The 22,370-nt window shown below is 47.9% G+C and overlaps 1 protein-coding gene across 1 annotated transcript in view; it reads right to left on the bottom strand.

Annotated features, from left to right (window-relative positions):
• Window positions 1-13,945: 13,945 nt before the first annotated feature.
• ZHX2 (zinc fingers and homeoboxes 2) overlaps window positions 13,946-22,370 on the bottom strand; it is a 127,768-nt gene continuing 119,343 nt past the window's right edge. The window contains exons 3-4 of the mRNA XM_080646928.1: window positions 19,195-21,963; window positions 13,946-15,151 (exon numbers count right to left, since the gene is read on the bottom strand). Of these exons, the coding sequence (XP_080503054.1) occupies window positions 19,199-21,721 (2,523 nt within the window). The 5' untranslated portion in view covers window positions 21,722-21,963 and the 3' untranslated portion in view covers window positions 13,946-15,151; window positions 19,195-19,198. The remainder of the gene's footprint in view (window positions 15,152-19,194; window positions 21,964-22,370) is intronic.

The raw sequence follows: 22,370 nt of genomic DNA, 5'->3' as shown, positions 1-22,370 counted from the left end.
TCAGGCTGACCTGGACCAGGTCCTGGAGCAGCCCAGGATCTACTGAGGGCACAGACCACTGGGGTCCATTCAGGGCAAGGGCCAGCTCATTCAGTTTTGTTTCCCTACCAGTTGCAGTGCTGGACAGAAGGTGAGCTCTCAATAAGTGAACAGTGAATGCATGGTCTTGGCATTGTAGATGTAGTTACTGAATATAGCTACTACATGGCAAAATTGGGAGTAGAACCCAGTCCTTTTAACCCCCACTTTTCCCCCACTACACTATGAAGTTATTATTATAACTTTGTATGGCATTATCCTAGGAGGTAAACAGGGTAGGTATCCTAAAGCCACAAGGAAGGTAAATATCTTTGAAACCATTCATCTACCCATCAATCTACCTATCCATCCAAATACCCATCTATCATCTACCCATCCATTTACCCATTCATCCATCCATTCGTGCTTCTGTCCACATTCAGCCATCAGTTTACCCAAATATCCATCAATTCATTGACTCACCTAAGGGTCTATTAATCCACTCATCTACCAATCCATATACTCATTCTCCCATCCATCCATATATATATATATATTTTTAAATATATTTTATTGATTTTTTACATAGAGGAAGGGAGAGGGAGAGTTAGAAACATCGACGAGAGAGAAACATCGATCAGCTGCCTCCTGCACACCCCCTACTGGGGATGTGCCCACAACCAAGGTACATGCCCTTGACCGGAATCGAACCTGGGACCCTTCAGTCCACAGACCGACGCTCCATCCACTGAGCCAAACCGCCTAGGGCTCCATCCATATATTCATAATCCATCCATTTGCCAAAGATGCCTGTGATATGACTCTTGTCCTTGAGGAGCTCTGTCAGATGATGGCGACAGGGTGATAAGTACTCGAACAGAGATCTATGTAAAGAGCCATGGGAAATCAGAGGAAGGAACAATTATCTTCCCACCTTGGATGGATGAAGAAACACAGGCTCATTTCTGCAGGTACTAGTTGTAGAAATACTTGGTGTGATGTGAATTCATGCCAGTGATTATACTCTGGGACTGAGGAATGCTTTTGTCATCAACAGAAAGACTAAGTCCTTACTGTGTGTGTACACATGTGTTGGGGTGGAGGAAATAAAGAAATAGACAAATGCTCCAAGGAGAAGAATCTTGTCTAATTTATACTAGTATCCTCAGCACATAGTACAGTGCTGACTACATAGTAGGTGCTCTATAAATGTCAGGAAACAGCTGTAATTGCAAGGAGAGAGAAATAAAATGAGTGGATCAGAATGATATCAACATTAAAGGATACTCAACTTCATTGCTCCCTCACCAGGCTTCAGTTTTAATCTAGACTGTTAATTTGAATTGGAATTTGGAGGAAGATTTGTCCTTTATAATTCCTTGAGATCTGCAGGCTGTTTATATTCTTGCTGGAGCCTCATAAAAGAGGAGGCTACTCTGATTTCTCATGGCTTATGTTGGGCAAAGTTTACAAGGGACAATTAACCTTTTATGTCTCAGGTACTTTAGGAATAAGTACATTGATGGTTCTGCCAAAGACAACTTTGATGCATGGCTGCAATAATGTTTATAGCTTTTTTCTTTAAAAAGAAGCTGGTTCTGGAGTCATAATGTCTTCGTTTCACACCCAGGACCAGAACTAAGTGATAGATGACCTTGGGCAAATTAGTTACTCATCCTGGGCTGCTCTTTTCTCATCTCTAAAACCAGGGGGTCTGGGTTAGATGAGCTTCAACGCCTTGCATTTTGTCTCGTTTACTGGATTCCTGGCTGGACCCACATGAGTCCATCTGAGCCTCTGCCTTCCTCAGACTGGGACTCCTCTGGCGACCCTACTCTACCATGACCTTGCAGGACCACTGCTTTCTTCTGTGTGGGCTGCGGAAGGCAGTCAGCGTCCCTGATTCTGTGACATATGAATTAGAAATGAGCATCTGAGTGGGTTTTCCCCATCCAAAGTCCCTTGTCATATCACTGGCTTCTGGTTTTGTTTGTCCGGGGCAGGCAATGGCAGGAGACTGGAGGGCAGGAGGAGAGAGAACCTGACATTTCTTCTTTATTTTCTTTCTCATTGGTGTGTGTCACAATCAGTAGCACAACTACAACTCCAGCTCAGTGGTCCCTTCTTCATGGTGCTAGAAATCACTGGGTTCCTTTAGCCCTAGAGGTGGCAATGGCTCCTCACTTGCTAGTCTTTGGGTGTCTTGCTTGTTCCCTTCACCTATAGTGTCTACGAAGTCCCTGCCATGAAGTCCTGTCAGGTGAACCACCCAGGGTGAATAATGTTTCCTCTTAGGCTACCCCAGTGCCTCACCTTTATTACCTAAGGCAACCCACACCAACCTCCAGGATGCAGCCATTACCTTCCCATGCCACACCTCAGGAAGCAAAGGCTCAGCCAAGTTCAATGATTTGCCTGAAACTACAGAATTTAGAAATCCTGGCTTCAAAGTCTGGGTTCTTCCTCCCCAGTGGAGCTAATCCTGAGCCAGGTTTCCATCTCCTTCCCTGTCTCTAGGCAGAGTGGCTTCTAGACCCTTCCATTCTTCATGTCTTTCCTGTCTGGCCTCTTGGGATAGGATAGTAATCTATCTAGGCTTTAACTTTTATGTCTAGAAAATGTCAATGTGCCTCCTGGAGCCTTAACTCATCTGTGTTAATTGGTGTGAGTTGGCAGTTTAAACCCGGCTTTCACGCTTGGTCCACACTCAGCTCGGGCAAGGGGATGACGATAGGGAGCCTCCTAAGGAGCTTTCCTCCCGTTGCAGGGACGAGAGGTGGATAAGGAAACACAATAAGCAGTCTAACACCTCTGTCTCCAACTCGGGCCTTAACTCTTTCGGGTTTGGCTTTGATCTTGGAAGCCAAAAGGCTCTCCCCTATTTATCCTAAGGAAATACTCAGAGACGTGGGAGAAGAAGGATGAACAAAGACTGTAGTGGCAAAAAGATTGGAAAGAGCCTCATGGCCATCAGGAAGGTGAAAGAAATCACGGCCCCACCCTGGAAATGACTCATTGACGAATCCACTAAAACGGATCTGCATGTGTTGACATGGAAACAACGTCCAGAACAAGTCATGAAATGAAAGAAGCTGGTTATAAAACAGTGCACGTGGTGGCATTCCATTTTTATGAAAAATAATCCTGATTTGTTTTGCTATATCTCCATATCCAACCTGGCAATCTTACAGTCTCCAACCTTTAGGTCTATCCACTTTCCGCTGATTCCAAAAGTACCTGCAAGGCCCATATCCCCACCCTACTGGGGAACTCCTATTCCTCCTTCAAGAAGGTTCCAAAGGCAATTTCTGGTCCTTTCTTGCTGTGCTCTTCCCTGAAGCACTTGGCGCACCAGTGACAGCTCCCATTGGGTTGGGTTGAAGTCACTCATCTAGCCTCCTGTCTTCCTCACCACAGTCGCATTCAATCTGGGGGCTCTAGCGCTCAGCCCCTAGGACATGCTCTGTATGTGTTTGTCAAAGACATGTATGAGTGAATGAACCAAGGTAGGCTGCTGGAGGAAAGGGTCAAATTGATGTAGCTTCTTTCACATTCATGCTTTGGCTAGGGTCCTATTGATGCTGCACATGAGGCAGAAGAAAGTGGCACCAAGACTTAGGAATGCTAAAATGTAGACCATGCCTTGGTAATCCCCCATGGACATGCTTATATTTTAAAAACATGTTTTTGAGTCCACACTGATTCTAGAAAGTAAACATGTAAGTGCTAGGGGGAGAAGGGAGGGGCTCTTCTTTTCAGTAGGATGTCAACTAATAAACATAGAAGGAATGAGAGAGCTAGAAAGTCACCATCTTGCAGCCAGCACAGTATTCACTGACTCAAGCAAGAATCATCAGTGGATGACAAAACCACTGGGTGAGTTGCTGTTGGGGAACAGGGCAGGGTATTTCCACAGTCTCTAAGTGTCTGCCAGATCACTGATTGTTTACAGAGGGGAAGAAGGTGCCTTTATGGTGGAGAAAGCTGGCAGACACCGCCTTCACCAATGATCAGCATCAACACTACCAATAATAGGACAGACTGACAGCTAGTGCCTTGGGATGTGTCGCACTGAGAAGGCCACAGCATCGTATGTAGTTATCCCCCAGGATGCCATAGTATTCTAGTAGCAAATCATGAGGACACAATCAGACAAATGCAACAGAACAGCGAGCTTAGATATTTTTTAAAGTGTTGTGAACGACAAAGGTAGGTTAAGCAACTGTTCCAGATGGAAAGAGAGCACAGGAGCAAGGCAAGTAACTGCAAAATGTGATTCAGGATGGGATTCTGGGTATAAAGGGCAGTAGGAGACAACTGACACAATTGGCCTATGGCAGGGGTGGGCAAACTTTTTGACTCGAGGGCCACAATGGGTTCTTAAACTGGACCGGAGGGCCGGAACAAAAGCATGGATGGAGTGTTTGTGTGAACTAATATAAACTCAAAGTAAAGGAGCAGAGGGGAGCGCAAGAGAACCCTCCGCTCTTTTGGCTCCGCGGGCCGGATAGAACAGCCGAATGCGGGCCGTAGTTTGCCCAGGGCTGGCCTATGGGCTGTATATGATATGGGTAGTATTGTAGTGATGATAATTTCCTGAATTTGGTAATTGCACTATGGTTATGTTAGAAAACTGCTTTATTGGGATTTTGTATTATGAAAAATTTCAAATGTACAGAAAGGCGGAGAGAATAGTATAATAAGCATTCATGTACTTTTTACTTAGGTTTAACAATTGTTAATCTGCCATTCTTTGTTTTCTGAAATACTTAAAATAGTTTAAAGGAAATATCATATATCTCATGACATTTTGCCACTTAAATAGCATCTTTACTTTTTTTTACATAAGTCCAATACCATTAACTTGCCTAATGATTAATAGTAATTTTCTAATATTATCTAATATCAATTTATGTTCAAACTTCCCCTAAATATCTTTGCCTCTAAATGTCTCTTAGAGTTCGTCTGTTCAAGTTAGGATCCAATTAAGACCATGTATCACACTTGGTTGTTATATAAAAAAAGCCTTAAATTTATGTCCTAGATTCTTGTTCTCTTTATCTCCTTTTACTCAATTCCTTCCTTCCTTTCCTCCTTTCTTCCTTATTTCCTCCCACAATATTGATGAAGAGCCTTATGATGTGTTAGGCATTGGGGATACAAAGATGAAAAAGAAAAGCCCCTAGCCTTGGGCTTCTCACAGCCTAATGAAGGAGGAACAGTCATGTGAATAGATAATTATAAAACTGTATGAGATCTGTGCCCGAGATAGATGCTGGGTATCACACAACACTTTGTAACCTCCATCAAATGATGAGAAGAAGAAAAGGACAGAAAAATTGGCTTAGGGAGGCAGTTGGGGGAAAAAATACTCTTAAGTTTTACAGGTCATGATGGGATTTCCAATTCCCTTAGTCTCCCGGTCCTTCATTCTTACGAGTCAATAGGAGACGATCAATAAAATCATTTGATGTTTAAAGTCTATTTTTATTTCTCATCTTAGCTCCTTGAAAGGCTCTATCTGTCCCCAATCAGCCTTCTACGACCACAAACATGAAAGCCAGAGTCCTTGCAAGGAGGACTGTCCGCTCCCTGGGCTGTGAGTGGATGGAAGGACCCTCAGGGGCTATAGCCCACATATCAGCCCATCTTGAATGTTCGAGTGCCCATGCATGGTTTTCAGTCTTGAGATGGGCCCTGAGCCACTCGATGGGGAGCGTTGTGATTTTTAAAAGCATGGGTTTGGGTCTCAGAGAAACCTGGATTCAAATCCTGTCTCGGACACTTCCTAGTTTGTGGCTTTGGGCAGATTCCTAACTCCAATGCTGAAGTCTTTCTGCAATCTAAACTGGACTCCTCTGATGTGGAAAATCATGCTGTTTCCCGACACAGAGCATCAGCATTTTCATGTGCGTGGAAGTCTTGCCTTCTGGGAGCCCTGCACATCCTCTCCCCACATGCTGACCTGCCTCACAAGGGAGTCAGAAGCCCCCTGTAAATTTTCTTCTGGAACACACAGGGGTTGAAAAATCCCTTGTAGAGAAACTCATCCTGCTAGGGCCAACCCAGTCCGCAGCCTGGTTCCCAGGCCCATGCCGGGAAGGCTCACCCACCTCCTCAGGGTGCTCAGGAGGCTGTCCAGGCTAGAGCAAGAGCAGCTGTTTTCCAGAGCAGCTGGTTGGATGACCCCAGACAAAGGTTCTCTGTTTCTCTAACAACTGCCATTGTGAACATAGCTTGGCTGAGGAGAGACACAGAGCGATACGTTCTGGGTTTGGAGAAATATTTCTGAACAGCCTACTTTTTAGTGTTCCGTGCTGCCGTTTCTGTCTTTAATTAAACCCAGCTTATGGGCACATTTGCTTCTTCAGAGCTCCTCCAGGGAGCTGGCTGACAGTGTTCATTCCAAAGCTTCAGCGCGAGGCCCCAAAGCTTTCTTTAGCTCACTGCTTTCCTGGAGTCTCCCCGCAAAGCCTTCAGGTGAGGGTAGGGGTTTGGAGACTTTTAAGAGGGGTGTAGGCCCAGGCTCCCAGAATCAAAGAATCTCAGAATGTGAAGGCAGTGGATGGTCCTCATTTTTCAAATGAGGAAACTGAGGCTCCAAGAGAGGAAGTGATGCATCCAGGGCCATACAACACGTTAGCGGTAAAGCAGGGGCCAGTGTTCAGGGCCCTGAGACATGGCTTTGCCATGGACAGTCCATGTGACTGTGAAAAGTCCTTTGTCGTCTGCTGCTCCACTGTGCTTCTGTCTGTCCCAGGGCTCAGGAGAATTCCTTCCAGATAGAGGACAGTATGAGCAAATGTGAAGATGCGTATGGTCCATGGAAATGAGTGATGACACTCATCCCAATAACGGCAGGATATTCTTTTTTTTTTTTTTTTAACATATTTTACTGATTTTTTACAGAGAGGAATAGAGATTTAGAAACATCGATGAGAGAGAAACATTGATCAGCTGCCTCCTGCACACTCCCTACTGGGGATGTGCCTGCAACCAAGGTACATGCCCTTGACCGGAATCGAACCTGGGACCCTTCAGTCTGCAGGCCGACGCTCTATCCACTGAGCCAAACCGGTTAGGGCAGGATATTCTTTTATTGGCTTTTCATTTTCATTTCACATTTTCTGAGACAACTTGCTCATGCCATCCTGTCGGAGCTGAGACCCTCATGATCCAGCCCCAGTCACAGAAGCATAGTCTAAACAAGCCAAGACATGATGAAAGGGAATTTAATTTTTTCTCATCTTTCTTAAAGTATGTTATGTGGGCTTCCCTGTATACACCACGGGAGCATGTCTTATAAGCTCTTTTCCCTCTCTATTCGTTATTACATAGATGGACTTGACCTTTTTCCTTACATTTTTGTGCGTCTCCTTCAACCCCTCTGCAGCTGTCCTTCAGTGCTGACTCAGACTCTGCACCAAGCATGTCTAGAAATCAGTCTCTCGGGGAGATGGGAGAGAGGAGAATTAGGCCATCAGTTTGAGACTCTCTTAGACAGATTGGGTGAAGGGAAGAAGTTAGTAAAATGTAATTGATTTTTATCCCATTGTGGGTATTTTTCCACAAATGATTTTTTCCAAATATCTTGCTACCATCCCTAGTCTAATTACATGTCTGATATTGCTGATGCCGGTTTATTCATATGACACATGGTGGAATGCATGCTTGCATTGTCCCTAGCCTGGGATCGCAGGTAAAGACGACCTGGACCCTGTCTGCAAGGAGGCCACAGGCTTACATGGCAGACAAACCCAGAGACAATTGTAATGCTGTGTGGTCAGGATAAAAACATGCAGACGGTGGTTTAGGGGCTCAGAGGAAGAAGCACCTGACTTGCTGGAAGGGGTAAGAGAAGATTCTTGGGGCGGGGGTGGGGGGGCATGATGTTTATCTGGGGCTTGTAAGAGTCAGAGGAGTTTGCAGTACAGGAGAAAGAAAAAGGAAGTTCTGGCAACAACAGCAGGTGCAAAGGCACCTGGAGAGAGGTGGGTGGGGGATCCAGTGGACTGAGACTGGGAGACACAGCGAGGGTCTGGGGCAGGAGGAGCTTGTGCGAAGAGCTCAGCAGCCTGGGTTTTATTCTGGGGGCAGTGGGGACCACTGACAGGAGATGAGTGGTGTGGTCAGACTTATGCTATAGAGAAGATCACTCTAGCTGCAGCCTGGGGAACCGATGGGGCAGGTGAGAGTGAGACCGGGGCAGGAGGCCAGTTAGAAGGCTATGTATGCAAAGAAATGATGATAGTGGCTAGACTCGCAGGGGTAGGCAGGGCCACAATGGGTTCTTAAACTGGACCGGAGGGCCGGAACAAAAGCATGGATGGAGTGTTTGTGTGAACTAATATAAATTCAAAGTAAAGGAGCGGAGGGGAAAGCAAGAGAACTGGATAGAACAGCCGGATCCGGCCCGTGGGCCATAGTTTGCCCAAGGCTGGGCTAGAGGTTGGGAGCAGGGTCATTTGGAGAAGTATTTGGGAGCTAGAAGTTAGAGGGCTTGGTGTTTGGTTAAAACCCAGGGATAAATGAATGTGGAATCCCGCCCCCCCACCCCCCCACCCCGCCGCCTCAGATTTCTGGCTTGGGCAATTGGATGCTGCTGCTGCCATTCACCAAGACAGGAAGTGTAGGGGCAGGTTCTGGGGGGAAAAGATAACACATTAAATTTGGGCTATGTGTGTGTTCCTTAAATCAAATTTCCCTGTAACTCAAAATTTAACCTTTTCTATTTGGTTTCTAATTTCTATGGTCACACTAAATACATATTTATAGTTTTATTAAGATATAATTTACATACCATACAATTCACCATTTGAAGTGTACAATTCAATGGTTTTTAGTGTATACATAGTTGTGTGACCATCATGGCAGCCTATCTTAGAACATTTTCATTGCCCCAGAAAGAAGTCTCACATCTTAGCCCTCACCCTCCGTCCTCTCTCTACTCCTCTTCTCCTACTTCCACCCCCCAGACTCTGCCTCTATAGATTTGTTACTCTGGACATTTCATATAAATAGAATCATAGCCAATAAATTTTAAAATATAATTCAATCTGTCTTTACATTTTTAACTGTTATCTATTATGCAGGCATGCTGGGCAGTGGGGTAATAGGATGGGTTTATCGCAGCTCTTTCATTTCCAAATGACAGTGACACAACTCTAACTTAAGCAAAAGGGGGATTTACTGGCTTCCATAACCAGAAAAAATGGGGTGGACCTAACTTCAGGGTTGACTGGATCTAAACACTCAAATGATGTCATCAGTCGTGTGTGTGTGTGTGTGTGTGTGTGTGTGTGTGTCTGTGTGTGTGTGTGTGTGTGTGTGTGTGCGCGCGCGCGCGCGCGCATGCACTCTTTCTAACTCTCCCTCCCTCTCTCTGCTTCAATTTCTATAAACCTCATGAAAGACTCTGATTGGCTCAGATGGGGCCATGTGCATACCCCTTGGACCACTCACTGAGGTCAGAGATGAGTGTTACCATTGGCTAGGCCTGAGTCAGATGGCTACCCAGGGACACCCTGACATCCTAGAGCCAGAACAGGGAGAGCAGGTCTGCAGGAGACTTCCCAGTGGGAAGGGGTGTGAGTGTCGCTAAATAAGAGGGGACACGGATGCTGGGTGGATGAAAACAATTGATGTCCAGTACATTTTCTGACCTAGACCAGCATCAAACATAGAATATTAAACAGCTAAACTCACATGTGGTTAGGACTAGATACATCCTGTTGATGGTGTTTCAAAAGTTCAGAGCAGCAGGGCTCCCTGAGAGCCAGTTGGGATATGTGTATATCCTCCTTATTTGTGACCCAAATTCAGCGATGGGAAGCAAGTCCGAGTGAAAGACTTTGAATGTGTTTTCTTTCACTTTGTACATCTGTTTTATGTAATATTTTACTTGTTTGGGGAAATCCCAAACCACTTTTTGATTTCCCATAATACAGGCAAATAGCATAATTCTTTGGCTGTTTTGCAGGTTCTTTCCAAGTAGGTAATCATCCCCTGTTGGTGTGGGGTTTTTTTTTCATGACTGGGTTTAAATTAGGGTGGCTGATTGTTTTTCAAAATTGTTTGCGCCAAACCAGTAGTTTCTTTTTTGTTACACATTATCGACTGCTTGCTGGATTCCTACTGCTTAACACCCCGACATCGTATTTAACTCTTTCATTTCTGCTTCTTGTGCCTTCCTCTGATTTACCCACTTGGCAAACTCCTACTCACCCTTCAAAATATAGGTCAAGTTTCCTTGAGGAGGGAACAGACTATGCCTAACTTAATTCTATATCCAGCAATTAGCACAGGGATAAATGAACATGTGTGTGAGTGAAAGGATCTATCTAGCCCGAGGATGGCACATGGGTTTTGTGTTAATTCAGAGAGCATTTGATTGCAATCAGACAAATTCAATGAGGGATGGGTTAATACTTTCCTCACATTTTAAGAAGTTTGAAAACTTCAGATGAGGCACTGGTCAAGGGCCTCAATGAAGCCCTCGGGGTCTTAGTCTGAAGCTCACCAATGCATACAAGGTAAAAAGGTAGGAAGGAGAATGGGACCAGCTATGTACTAGTCTTCTGCGTAAGGCCTCATTAGCCACCCCTCGCTGCCAGGGAAATGGACTTTCTCATCTGGGGCTTGGATGGGTTATTGGCTCTATTAGCAGAGAAGAATGAGGGGATGGATATTAGCCAGGCAACCAAAGGCACCCACCACACATTACGCCTCCTATTCCGAGGTTACTAGACTCAAGGTGGAGCTCAGTGTTCAGTATTGGGAAGACTGGTCCAAGCCCAGTGGGCAGAGGCCCTCGGATTGGTCATTAGTGTCTGCCGTGGATGTGGAGACGGCGTGCTCCGTGTGTATTTGCCATTTTGGTCCAGGCCATAGATTGATCTGTGTGCTGGACCATCCCTTTTCCCCTCTGTCCTTACCCCCCTGCTCAGTGTGCTGGGAGGCAGTTCTGATGGGTTGGATCACCAGGTCCCCTTGCCCAGATTTCTGGTTGGGTTTGGCCATTGGGAGGTGGTGGCTGGAGGGCAGAGGAAGGGAAGGGAACAGTGTGAGGATATTTATTCCCTGACCTCCTCCCTACTGGTCACCATGGTTGATAGGAGGCCACATCTCTTCATGTGGCCCATTCTGGACAATTCTTACAGGTTCCAGTAACTGCCCCATTCTTTACCCCTCGCCTTGTTGATTTCCCCAAACTCTGTCCACTCCTTTGTAGAGAGCTCTTTTAATCCACTGCCTCCAAATTACCCAGTTTCAGAGTCCTGTCTCTTTCCTGCACGGATCCAGACTGAAGAGCTTGTTCTGGGGGAAGGTGTTGGAATTACTGATGGACACTTTTGTCTCCCTCTTCCTCATAGTCAAGGGCAATGTGCCCCCTACACTTAGCAGGATAGCTGACTTGCAACATGTCCTAGGATGTGATCAGATGTCTTTTTTAGTCACTTTTATTGATCAACAGCCCCACCTCTCCCAGAGCAAGGACAGAGCCTCTGCGGTGGCTCCTAAGTACATCCAGCTGGGAGGCCCTTCAGACGGGAGCTTTCAGGAATCAGCAGGAGGGAACTGACCTCCGTCCTGGTTCTCTCCACACTGTACAGTGGCAGGCCAGAGAGAGCTGTCATTTCTAGAACTGTAGATTGGAAGTGACTGTGCACCAGGTGGCTTGGAAAGACAAGTGCAGCCACAACTGGTGCACCATGTGTTCTCAATCCCATTCCTGCCTCTACCTTCCTGCTCCCGGGGCATTGGAGTCTATACTCTGAAAACAGGCTCAGTGGTGTATTATTAGGTCCCCACCTCCCTCCCTCTTTCTCCCACCCCCAGCCCTCCCCAGTGTGCTGGAGGAGCGGGGCGGGGGTAGGCTGTTCAATGCCTTCAGAACTGGGTTGCTGAAACTTGAATGAACTTGTGAATCACTGGGGGATGGTGTCAAATTGCAGGCTTTGATTCAACAGGTCGGGATGGGGGCGGAGATTCTGCATTTATAACCAGCTCCCTGGTGCTGCTGGTGCTGCTGGTGCTGCTGATTCAGGGAACACACACTGAGTAGAAAGGACTTAAGATGAGCCTCCAGCTGGTAGCCACTAGCCACACATGGCTATTTCCATTTATTGTCTTTCCATTGGTTTTTATCTAATAATCTCATCAACCAATCAGAACTGAGTTTCTAGAAAAACCCAACTCAAAAGGTTTACAGCTAAAGTAAAAACAGAAATAGTAGGTGTTTATGAAACTGAAAAGATAGGGAGATGGACATGGTCAGGGACTCAAATGAAGTGTTACCGCCATTGTTACCACCACCACCACCACCATCATCATCAATCATCTCTTTCTCTTTTATTGCCCCCTTTTTTTATTTAAAAAATTTTTATATGTTTTTATTGATCACAGAGAGAGGAAAGGAGAGGGAGAGAGATAGAAACATCAATGATGAGAGAGAATCCTTGATCAGCTGCCTCCTGCATGTCCCCTCCTGGGGATCAAGCCCGCAACCCAGGGCCTGTGCCCTGAATCGAACTGTGACCTCCTGATTCATGAATTGACACTCAGCCCCTCAGCCACACTGGCCGGGCCCCTTTGCCTCTTTTCTTGAAATTGTTGTCCTCATTCTTTTTACCTACAGACTCTGTCCAGCAGGGGCTTGGCAGGTGGCTCTGGGCTAATATTACCACCCTCATCATCTAAATGGAATAGGGAGCTCTTTCCTCCAGGCTCAGACTGCTCCTGCATCACACTGCACCCAGATCTGTGAACAGGGGGCTGGCGTGCCAGGGCTCGCCCTGTGGGAGGGGGTAGGACAGTCACAGGCAGCCCCCAGAAGCAGATGAGTGGAGCGGGAGACACGTGTTCCCCCTAAAGGAAGAGATGCTAGTGCCAAGAGGAACAGGGCAGACAAACCAGCACGTTCACTCCGTCTCACTGCTGTCTTCCACTTCATTAAGAATCCCGTTCAGCTACTCCCCTTTACGAACCTCTCCTGGTTTCTGCCACCCTTTAGTCATTCCCCACAGAGAAAAGATAACTTGGGTGGTTTCAAGAGCACAACTGTTCTGTGTATTTTCACTGCAGCCAATGATCAAGGCTTCTCTTTGGTACAGATATTAAAATCAAAAGACAAACATTCTGGCAAGGTTTTCCCTTTGCTTTCTTCAGGCATTTGATAACTTCGCACACTGGCTTACTTGAATAATTCATTTAAATAGCTTGAGAGTAGCAAGCAGACTACAAGGGTGTAAAAAGCAGGTGGGGAAGCAGCTACCTGCTAAGGAAGAAGCTGGAGGCGACTTTGGGCTGGAAGGGCAGGGCACCATCGTGGATGGGGTCTGTGGAAGTTCCAGTACTGAGAGCACAGACAGGAGAGGCAGTGTAGGGGACCAGGAAATGAGGTCTCTACAGCCATGTTTTACTTTTTTTTAAAAGCATATTTTTATTGATTGCAGAGAGCAAAGGAGAGGGAGAGATAGAAACATCAATGATGAGAGGGAATCACTGATTGGCTGCCTCCTGCACGTCCCCTACTGGGGACCGAGCCCGCAACCCAGGCATGTGCCCTTGACCGGAATCAAACCTTGGACCCTTCAGTCTGCAGGCTGTTGCTCTATCCACTGAGCCAAACCAGCTACGGCCTTTTTTTTTTTTTTTTTTTTTTTTTAAGAGTACAGATTAGATTTTTTTTTTGGGGGGGGGGGTGAATAGGAGGAGTTTGGAGGCCAAGAAGAGGATGGTGGTAAGAAGAGGATCGATTGCATATGGCAAAGTCCCCAAAGCCAGAGGCACAGGTGTCTGGAATGTCATCTCTCAGACCTGCATCCAGCTTCCTCCAGTGTGCCCCCCTTTCACAAACACCCCTTTCCATGCCCAGTGGGGGTGTTTGCCACGGCCTGGGAGCCAGACAGAAAGGAAAGGACCAGGAGCAGAGGAAAAGGTTATAAAAACGTTTAGTCTTTGCTTTATTGAGTTACAACAAAGGAGCAACAAGTTAGAAAAATTGTGTTCTTTCTTCCAAACTCCCTAGCATTTTATTTGTGCAATGTACTCAAATGGGGGGGGGGGGGGGGTGGGTTTACACACACAATTCATATTGCAACATTTACACCAGATATTGTCTCTTGGTTTTTCTTCTTTAAAAGTTAGAACTAACTGGGAAGAAAAAGTGCACTCAGGAGTCTAAAATTGGCCCAAAACAAACACAAACAAAAAAATCAATTCATGGTGAGGCTTCAAGCTGAAATCTTGTCAATTACCACACTGAGAAAAGGCAGTTAGGAACAGAAACGAAAACCAACACGGTTCATCTTTGTACCATCTAGATAGGAAGATCTCTGTTTGTTGCCATTTTATAAAAGTAATGACAATGCTAGGAAGGGGGAGCCCTTTCTGCGGGTATCTAAAAAGGTGCTTTAAAAGGACAGCCACTTGCTCCCCAGGTCTGACTAAGAGGCCAGGCCATTGAGAAACCAGACCTGTAGGAGGCCGCTGGGAATGCCTTGTGCGTGGCTACACAGGGATCCCAGAGGCGGCTGGCGGAGAAGTGGAAACAGATTTGATTTGGAAGATCTGCCCTCTGTAAACTCTCTCCAAGTTGAGTTTGACGCCTCCCCGAGAAATCTCCCAAATTTCAATCTACCTTTAAAAATGAACTCTCCCTACCTAAAATCCAGTAGATATAATGGCACTAATGCTAATATTACCCCTTTCCCCAAATTAATAAAATAAAAAAAATAAAAAGAAAAGGAAGAAAAAAAAAGCGCATGTGACCAGCCCCCGCCTCCTGGGAAAAACCTTCCGATGGTAGTGCTGGAGATGGAAATTGCCCGCGATTAAAAAGGTAGCAAAATTCCCATGTTGTATAAATTGGTTCCAGTGGAGCCAGAGGTGGGGGACAGGGCAGAGGAGCCAACTATTTACAAGGACCCATTGAAAACGCAGTAGTAGGACTTTGGCACGATGAACAATTCCCGCTGGTCCTCCGGGAGGCGCCTGTGACGCCGCTCGGTCTGCGCCTGCAGGGACAGGCCAGCTAACTAGGTCCGGCTGGAGTCTGACCAGGTGGCCCACGCAGGCCTGGGAGGGAAGTTCTCTTCTTTCTTCACAGACAGAGCCATTCGGACCGACTTCCCTAGAAGATGACACAAAACCAGAGACAAGATGTCAGGGAGATGGTGGATGGTGGCAGGGGCTGGGGATGACCCCTTCCAAAGCCATGGGGGGCGGGGGGCGGGCGGGAAGGTAACAGGGACAGGAGGAGAGATGAACACCCTTCAAGTCTGGGGCCGGTTTTAACGTGTTTCCTGAGCACAATCTGACCAGGTTGGGAGGCAGCCTCAGAACCAGGGTGGCTTCCTGGGGGATCACAGGGGTGACCTGTGTGATTCCTTCATCATTACGAGCCCCTTGATTATTCCTGTACAGGCAGCCAGTCAGTGTCCCCTCACAGGCTCTGGAATCAGACAAATGGAGGTTCTGGTTCTGACCTTGTCCCACCTGCTGGCCTTGAGGCAGTGCACACATGACTTCTTCCGCCAAGGGCTATGTTTTTGTGTCTGTAAGACATGGGTGATAAAGGGCATCCATCTCTTTGAGTGGACAGCTACTGCTCTTCCTTCCCTCAACCAGAAAGCTGATCCAGGATCTTCCTACCTCCTAGCTGCGTGCTGAGGTCAGTTGAGCTCCTCAAACTTGACTCATTTCATAATTCATACCCCAAGGGCTTCTGAGAGGGATACAGATGAGCCGTGCAAAACAGGCAGGTGCTCCAGAAATATTGCTTCATTTTTTCCTTGAGGAAGGCCATGTGTAAAATTAGGGCCTTAGGTGTAAGCAAACTCCTGTGTGTGTGTGTGTGTGTGTGTGTGTGTGTGTGTGTGTGTATGTGTGTACGTGTATGTGTGAGAGTACACACATTTTCCTCCTGTCTCATAAACAAAACTGAACCCTGTCTCTTCAAGTGATTGGCAGAAACTGCCACTTTTTAGATAAACCTCAAAACTAAGGTGGTTCTCTATCTGGCAATGAGGTTTTTCTCCTTCCCTGTGTAATTTCTTACGGACATGAGCATGCAGAATTCTCCAAGCATATGCATTCATAAAGAAAAAATGCTGAACAAGGCCCTTAAAAAAATTCAAAACAACATCTTGCAAGACCAAAGGGATGACTCAGAGAAAGGGGGACAGAGCCACTTTTTTCGGCTTTTGCGGAGATCCCAGATGTCTGTGGGAACCGCTGCACTTCCAGTCTCCTTTGGCTTTGTTGTGCAGGGTGTGTAGCCGTGGGCGGGACTCGGGCTGTGGGGCGGGCAGCTCCCTCACAGTGAGTCTGGGAAGACGCTGGAGCAGAGGAAGAGGAAGCAGAGGCAGGGCTGGTTTCTCCATCTGGGCCCCATCGCCTTCCCCCAGCAAATCCCAGCTTGCAGGCCACTTCCCCAAAAGGCCTTGTCCCAGACGCCATCGGTTCTCTTTGTTGAGTGTCCCTGTGCCAAGGCTTCCCCAGCACAGCTGTCCTCACATTGCCTGGCTAACTGTACATCTTCTGAGGCCCCTGACGGCATGGACGGCGCCCACAGTGTTCACTGCTGACCCCTGTCCCTCCCACCCTGCACTGTGTCTGGCCCACGCAGGGTAAGTTCACATTTCAGGTTTATTTTTTAAGAGTATCACAGCGATTTTGACCACGTGGCCTCTTGCTAATACTGTTTTTTCAACCTCCTGGGTTTCTACCCAGAATCTTACCCCTTGGTCACAGGCATTCCCCAACAGCAGAGGCCAATGACCCAGGATCACCTGGGCCCAGAGCAGCAGGTCTCAGCTTTGGGAGGAAACTGCAAGGTCATCATGCCCATTTCCTCACGGCCACTATTCAAGCATTTCTACCACGTGGATGTCCAGCCTCTCCCTGAACTCCGCCCAGGACGGGGAACCCACTGCCTCCCACAGCCACCCCTTTCTATCTCGGGGGACAACTGGGGATGTTAAAAAGTACTGTCACTAATTCTTTAGCAAAATCTGCTTCTCTATTATTTTACCCGTTGGGGAAACATGAAACAATTAGAATTCTTTCCCCACACGATACCTTTCTGTTTCTGTTTCTCTTTCATTTCCCTGTAGGAATTTCCCCAAGCCCTTCAGACTCAGGAGAGAATAACACTGTATTCCATGAGAAAGAAAAACAAGCACTGTGATAGTGATTTATTCTCTCTCAGTCATATTTCTGAGGCAAGTTGCCTTCGATAAGAGGGGGCATGGCCTGATTCTAATTAGAACTGAGATAAGGAAAATACAGTGGCATGGGGAGGGAGTAAGCAGTTTCCCAATGGATAGGGAAAAGTCCATACCACTCACATCATCCCCACACCAGGCCTTGGTCCACTTTGGCACATCTGGCAGAAGCTCTTTCCCCGCAGCAGTTCGGGGAGCTCAGGGGTTGGGGAAATTGCTGAGACTTATAGGTCAGGTAAGTCCCTCCTCGCTGCTCTCAGGGAGGCTCAAGACAGAAGGAATCAGAGGGGTCACTGGCCCTTCCTGCCCTTTTCCCTTCACTGAATATTAATTACCCAGGTGGTTCAACAGAATTTGAGCAAATGGTTCATATTTGAAACTCACTAGGCAGACTCCAGATGAGGTTACAAGTGTGGGCTGGCACACAGTAGGTGTTCAGGATGCGTTTGTCGAATTGAACTGGACCCTATTGTCTAAAGCAGTGTTTGGCAAACTCATTAGTCAACAGAGCGGCAAACCGCGGCTCGCGAGCCGCATGTGGCTTGCGAGCCGCAGTTTGCCGACCACTGGTCTAAAGCAATCATGTAGACTAGTATCATGTATCAGAAAAGGTCAAGGACAGAAGACAAGGAAAACTAGGAGGTTTCAGGCAGATTCTGATTGGACAAAAACCATCGCTCTTCCACTTTAACAAGAGAGAGAGGGGCTGGACTGGTAGGATTTTGCAAGAAAGTGACCAGAGGGAGGACAAAACCCGAGGCAGCCAGCCGGAGGTGGGTAGTTGGTGCTATTGGTGACGTCAGCAGCCTTTAGCCCTCTTCCTGTCATGCCCCCTCCCTCTGAGCTGCTTCCTGATCCACGACCCATTACTACTTCCTCCTTCCTCAGAGGAAGACTTGACGCATTCTGTGATTGGCTGCTCATTAAATTGTTCTTTTCATAGCCGATGGAACTATGTTCCAGAAGACTTTATTTTTTTGCCAGGTGCCTCATTTTATTACTGGATAAATAAATGAATGAATGAGTGACATGGCCAGCCAAAGTTGTCCAAATTCATTAATAAAGAGGCATGGTAATTTCCAGGGCTCCCTTTGGGACTTTTTCAATCATTCTGGAAGTCCTTACCTTTATTTTATTATTTTTAACGATGACATGGGGGAGGGGAGGGCTTTTGTGCCCTGGCCAAGGTGGATCTTTCCCTCCTGTATCCTTCGTTCTACTAACCCCCACGCCCACCATCAAGCAAGCTGCTGTGCTTTAGGCCTTGATTTGCACAGACCTCTTGTGAAGCACAAACACCAAGGGCTTGGGTGGCATGTCCCATTACGTGGATGACATGGCCATTAGTAACCATGGTAACCTCCCTTCCCAGGCCTCTGTGGCTCCACGGGCCTAATTTATACCAGTCTCTTCCAGATTGAAGGGGTTTTGGGGACCCAATCAGCAGAGCTAGGAGCAGGGTTACTTAATGAGATACACAGGCCACCTTCCATTCACCATGACAAGGCAAATGCCCAAAACTTTCAGGTTAATAGAAACGACCCCAAATCTATAGCCTGTAAACTTAGATACTTACCCTTTAAAAATCCAAAAAGAAAAGAAAAGAAAAAAGGGAAGGACACATCCTTTTCTTGTTTGTTTTTGTTCTTATAGCAGCGATCACAAAACAAGCGATTACAACTGCAACTAGACTTTAGAACGGACAGGCCCAAAGGGTGGTGTCCAGACAGGCCATGGGCCACAGTGCTGTCACCCATTGGCACAGCCTTTTAAATAAGAACATGAAATCTACTAGCCCCTACTTTCCTTCCTTTCAAAAAAAAAAAAAAAAAAGAACCCATCATCTTTCTCAACATCTTTGTACCCTACGAACTCCATTAACTCTGGCAACCAAAAGAAGGAAACCCAGCACCCTCCCCTCCTTGCCCGGGGAAACAGGTGGCATTACCTGTCTAGGCCTGGGCAGCCTCGGCGGGGATGCTGTCAGAGTCCGAGTCGGCCAGCTCTGCAGTGCCTTCCGGGGCAGTCTGGCTCCAGCTGTCTGACCGGTCAGAGATGGCATCCTCCTCTCCCACTGTCACCTCCACCCAATCCACAACGCCTGACTCCCCGTTTTCGTCACTCCTTTGGCCATCTCGGCTGTTGCCCTCTGACCTGTCCAAGGTGGCCTCTGAGGGCTTTGCTGGCAAACCATCTTTTGCTGGCTCGCTGCCCACTTTCACCCTGGGTACCAACTTCTCCAAGTCCTCTTCGCAGAGCTTTTTGGGGTCCTTGTGGTATTGCGGGCCCACCTCGCTCCCATTCTTTGGGATCTCGGTGACGGCGGCCTTGACGGCTTTCCTCGAGAGGGAGTCGTAGCCGTGGTCCTCCGCTATGTGCTGCTGCTGGTACTGCTCCATCCACTTTAAGGTCCCTGTTTTCAGCAAGCACCTGTTCTCCTTGAACCAGCGCACGATTTCAGTTCGAACCAGGCCGGTCTTTGCTGCTAACTGGTCATACTCTTGGGGTGTAGGCCACTGGGTTCTTGCAAACGTGCTCCTTAGGAGATGGACTTGTTCTTGACTTTTTGTAATTGCTGGTGAAGGGCTGGGCAGAGAACTGACCAGCTGGGCACCGGTGAGCTGGTCAAGTCGAGACAGAGCACCATTGGGAGCCACCCCATCCTGGCCTTTTTTGCCAGACCCCATGGAATCCAAGACCGCTTGCTCCATGCTGTCCCGAAGCTTCCTCCGCTCTGAGAACCAGGAGTCGATTTCCCTCCTGCTCAGCTTGGTCTCCACCCTCAGCCGATCCAGTTCCGCTTGGGTCGGAAAAGAGCTTTTCAAAAAGCTGTCTTCCAGGATTTTAACCTGACCCTGGGTCTTCTCTTTGAACTTCTGTGGGGCAAAATCTGGGTAGGCATGGTACGTGCGACCGTGTTGGGTGGCCAAGACAGCCAGCTGGTCTTTGCCAAGGGATTCGCTGGTGATGTGGACGATGCCCCTTTGACACCGGTACCGGTGGTCACTGAACCACTTCTTGATCTCGCTCCTGGCAAGGCCAGTCACCTCGATGAGTCGGTAGATCTCAGCATCGTCAGGGAACTGGTTCTGGAGAAAGCTCGCCTTGAGGTGGGTTATCTGCTCCTTTGTCTTCTTGCGGTCGCTGGCCGCGGTCAGTGAAAGGTTCACCACCTTGGGTGGGGGCTCTGGCACCTGAGCAACCTGAGCGACATGTGGACGCTTGGGCTCAGGGGCAGCCTGCGGAGTCACTAAAGGTCTCTTCTGGCTGTGGCTGGTCACTCCGGCCACCGCAAGTGTGATGGGGGAGCAAGAGACAGTGGTTGACCCGCTGGTCACCTGAGTCAGCACCAGGCTAGTCTGGCCGAGGATCTGGCATGGCAAAGCTGTCTGGAGGATGGGCTGAGACATCTTTGTGGGGGCCAGCTGGGTGGGCAGCACAGTGACTGTCGGGGGGACTGTCTGGATGGTGCCATTAAACATCTTCTTCCGGGCCTCCTCCACTTCCTCTGGGGACCAGCTGATGCCGTGCTTTAAGCGCTGGGTGGCAAACCAGATTCTGATGTGCTCCTCTGGGTGTTTGGACGCAGCTGTGAGCCAGGACAACTCAGCCTGGGTCGGGTAAGGGAACTTGTTGAAGGAGTTGATCATGGTGGCATTTGTGTCCAGGGCAGAGTTGTATTTGGTAGTATTCAGCGGGACGGGGACCTTGGGGACAAGGTTGATATTTGGTGGGAGCTGGACAGAAGGCGTGACGTGCCCTAACTCCTGGAGCAGCTCCACACTTCCGAGTCTCGAGAGGATCTCGGCTGCGTCTGTCACCAGGCGGGCGGTCCCTTCCATGTGGTTCTCAGGGGTGGCCTCCTCGGGCTTCTTGGGCACCTTCTTGGCATCAGCTTTCGGTTTCCCTGGCTTCATGATGGGGGTTTTACTCACCGAGATCCCAAGGTCATTGTCACCACTCCCGGGGCCGCTGGTGGTGATGGACACAACGTGGTTGGTGGCTTCGATGGACTGCTCTAGGACAGTTTGATTATTGCGCTTGATCAACTTCAGCTTGAAGTTGGTCTCCCCAGGATGGAACTTGGAGTTGTGGTCAGACAAGGAGTCGTACTTTTTGGTTGTGAAATTGCATTCAGCACACACGTAGAGGGGGTTGAGAATCACGTTGGGGTGCTGCATGTCCACGTGCTCCGTGAACTCGTTCAGGTTTTGCGTGGAGTAGGGGCAGTATTTGCACTCATAACCGCCTTGGAGCTTTTTGGATGGGTTCTCCCCTGTCGATTTCACCTCTATCACTTCATTTTCTTTGGAAGAGTTGTCGGGTTCCGCTGCCCAACTGCCCTTGGCCATTTCAGGCTGTGTCGTGATGATCCCTTTTTCTTTGGCCCTGTCTCCTTCCTCGGGCACATCTTGTTCTAGAACTTGTGATGTCCGAACCATGCACGGGGTTGTAGATTTTCGTTTGCTCGCCATGCTGCCTGCCTGCGTGTGATGGCTTATTTTGGGGCAGGGGACGGGGGCACGTAGGGAGGAGGCAGTAAAACTTTTGGAACCAACTTATTTGTTTGTTCAAAGAAAGGCTCTTGGCTTTATCCCCCCTCTGATGACTTTGGCTTCTCGTCAATGCTGAAGTCTAGTGTTTGAGTTTCCAGAATGATCTCAGCACAGAAAATTGTAACTGCTCCAACAGTTAAACACAAGAGGCAGCATCGTATCTGTGGGACAAGAACAAAGATAGGGTCAGTGTTTCTGTACAAGGCAAAAGAAACTAGCATTGCTTTCTGAGCTGCACCCAGGACCATCCCAGCTGGCACCCAGAGCCAACACCCAGGTCAGCGTGAGAGTGGGCACCCGCCACAATGAAAGATCACATTCTTTTCTTCCTTCTCTTGCAAGGGAAGTGGGAACTGGCCCAAAACAAGCAAATGAGGATGCAGCTCACTCTGTCACGTTTAGAGACAAACAGATCCAGAAAAGCAGCAAAGGTACTAAGATCGGGAGTGGTGGGTGGGGGGTGGAGGGAAAGCTGAGATGACATGTGACCGGGCTCTCAAGCCACTTTAATTGTTGGTATGTTAGAAGTAAGACGCTTTCCTGGGTCCAGCAAGTGGCATTTTTTTGG

Source organism: Plecotus auritus (genome assembly GCF_963455305.1).
Source record: "Plecotus auritus genome assembly, chromosome: 11".
In the NCBI taxonomy this organism is placed as follows: Eukaryota; Metazoa; Chordata; class Mammalia; order Chiroptera; family Vespertilionidae; genus Plecotus; species Plecotus auritus.
Note: the sequence above shows the minus strand (reverse complement) of the source record. Positions and strands in the feature narration are given on the sequence as shown.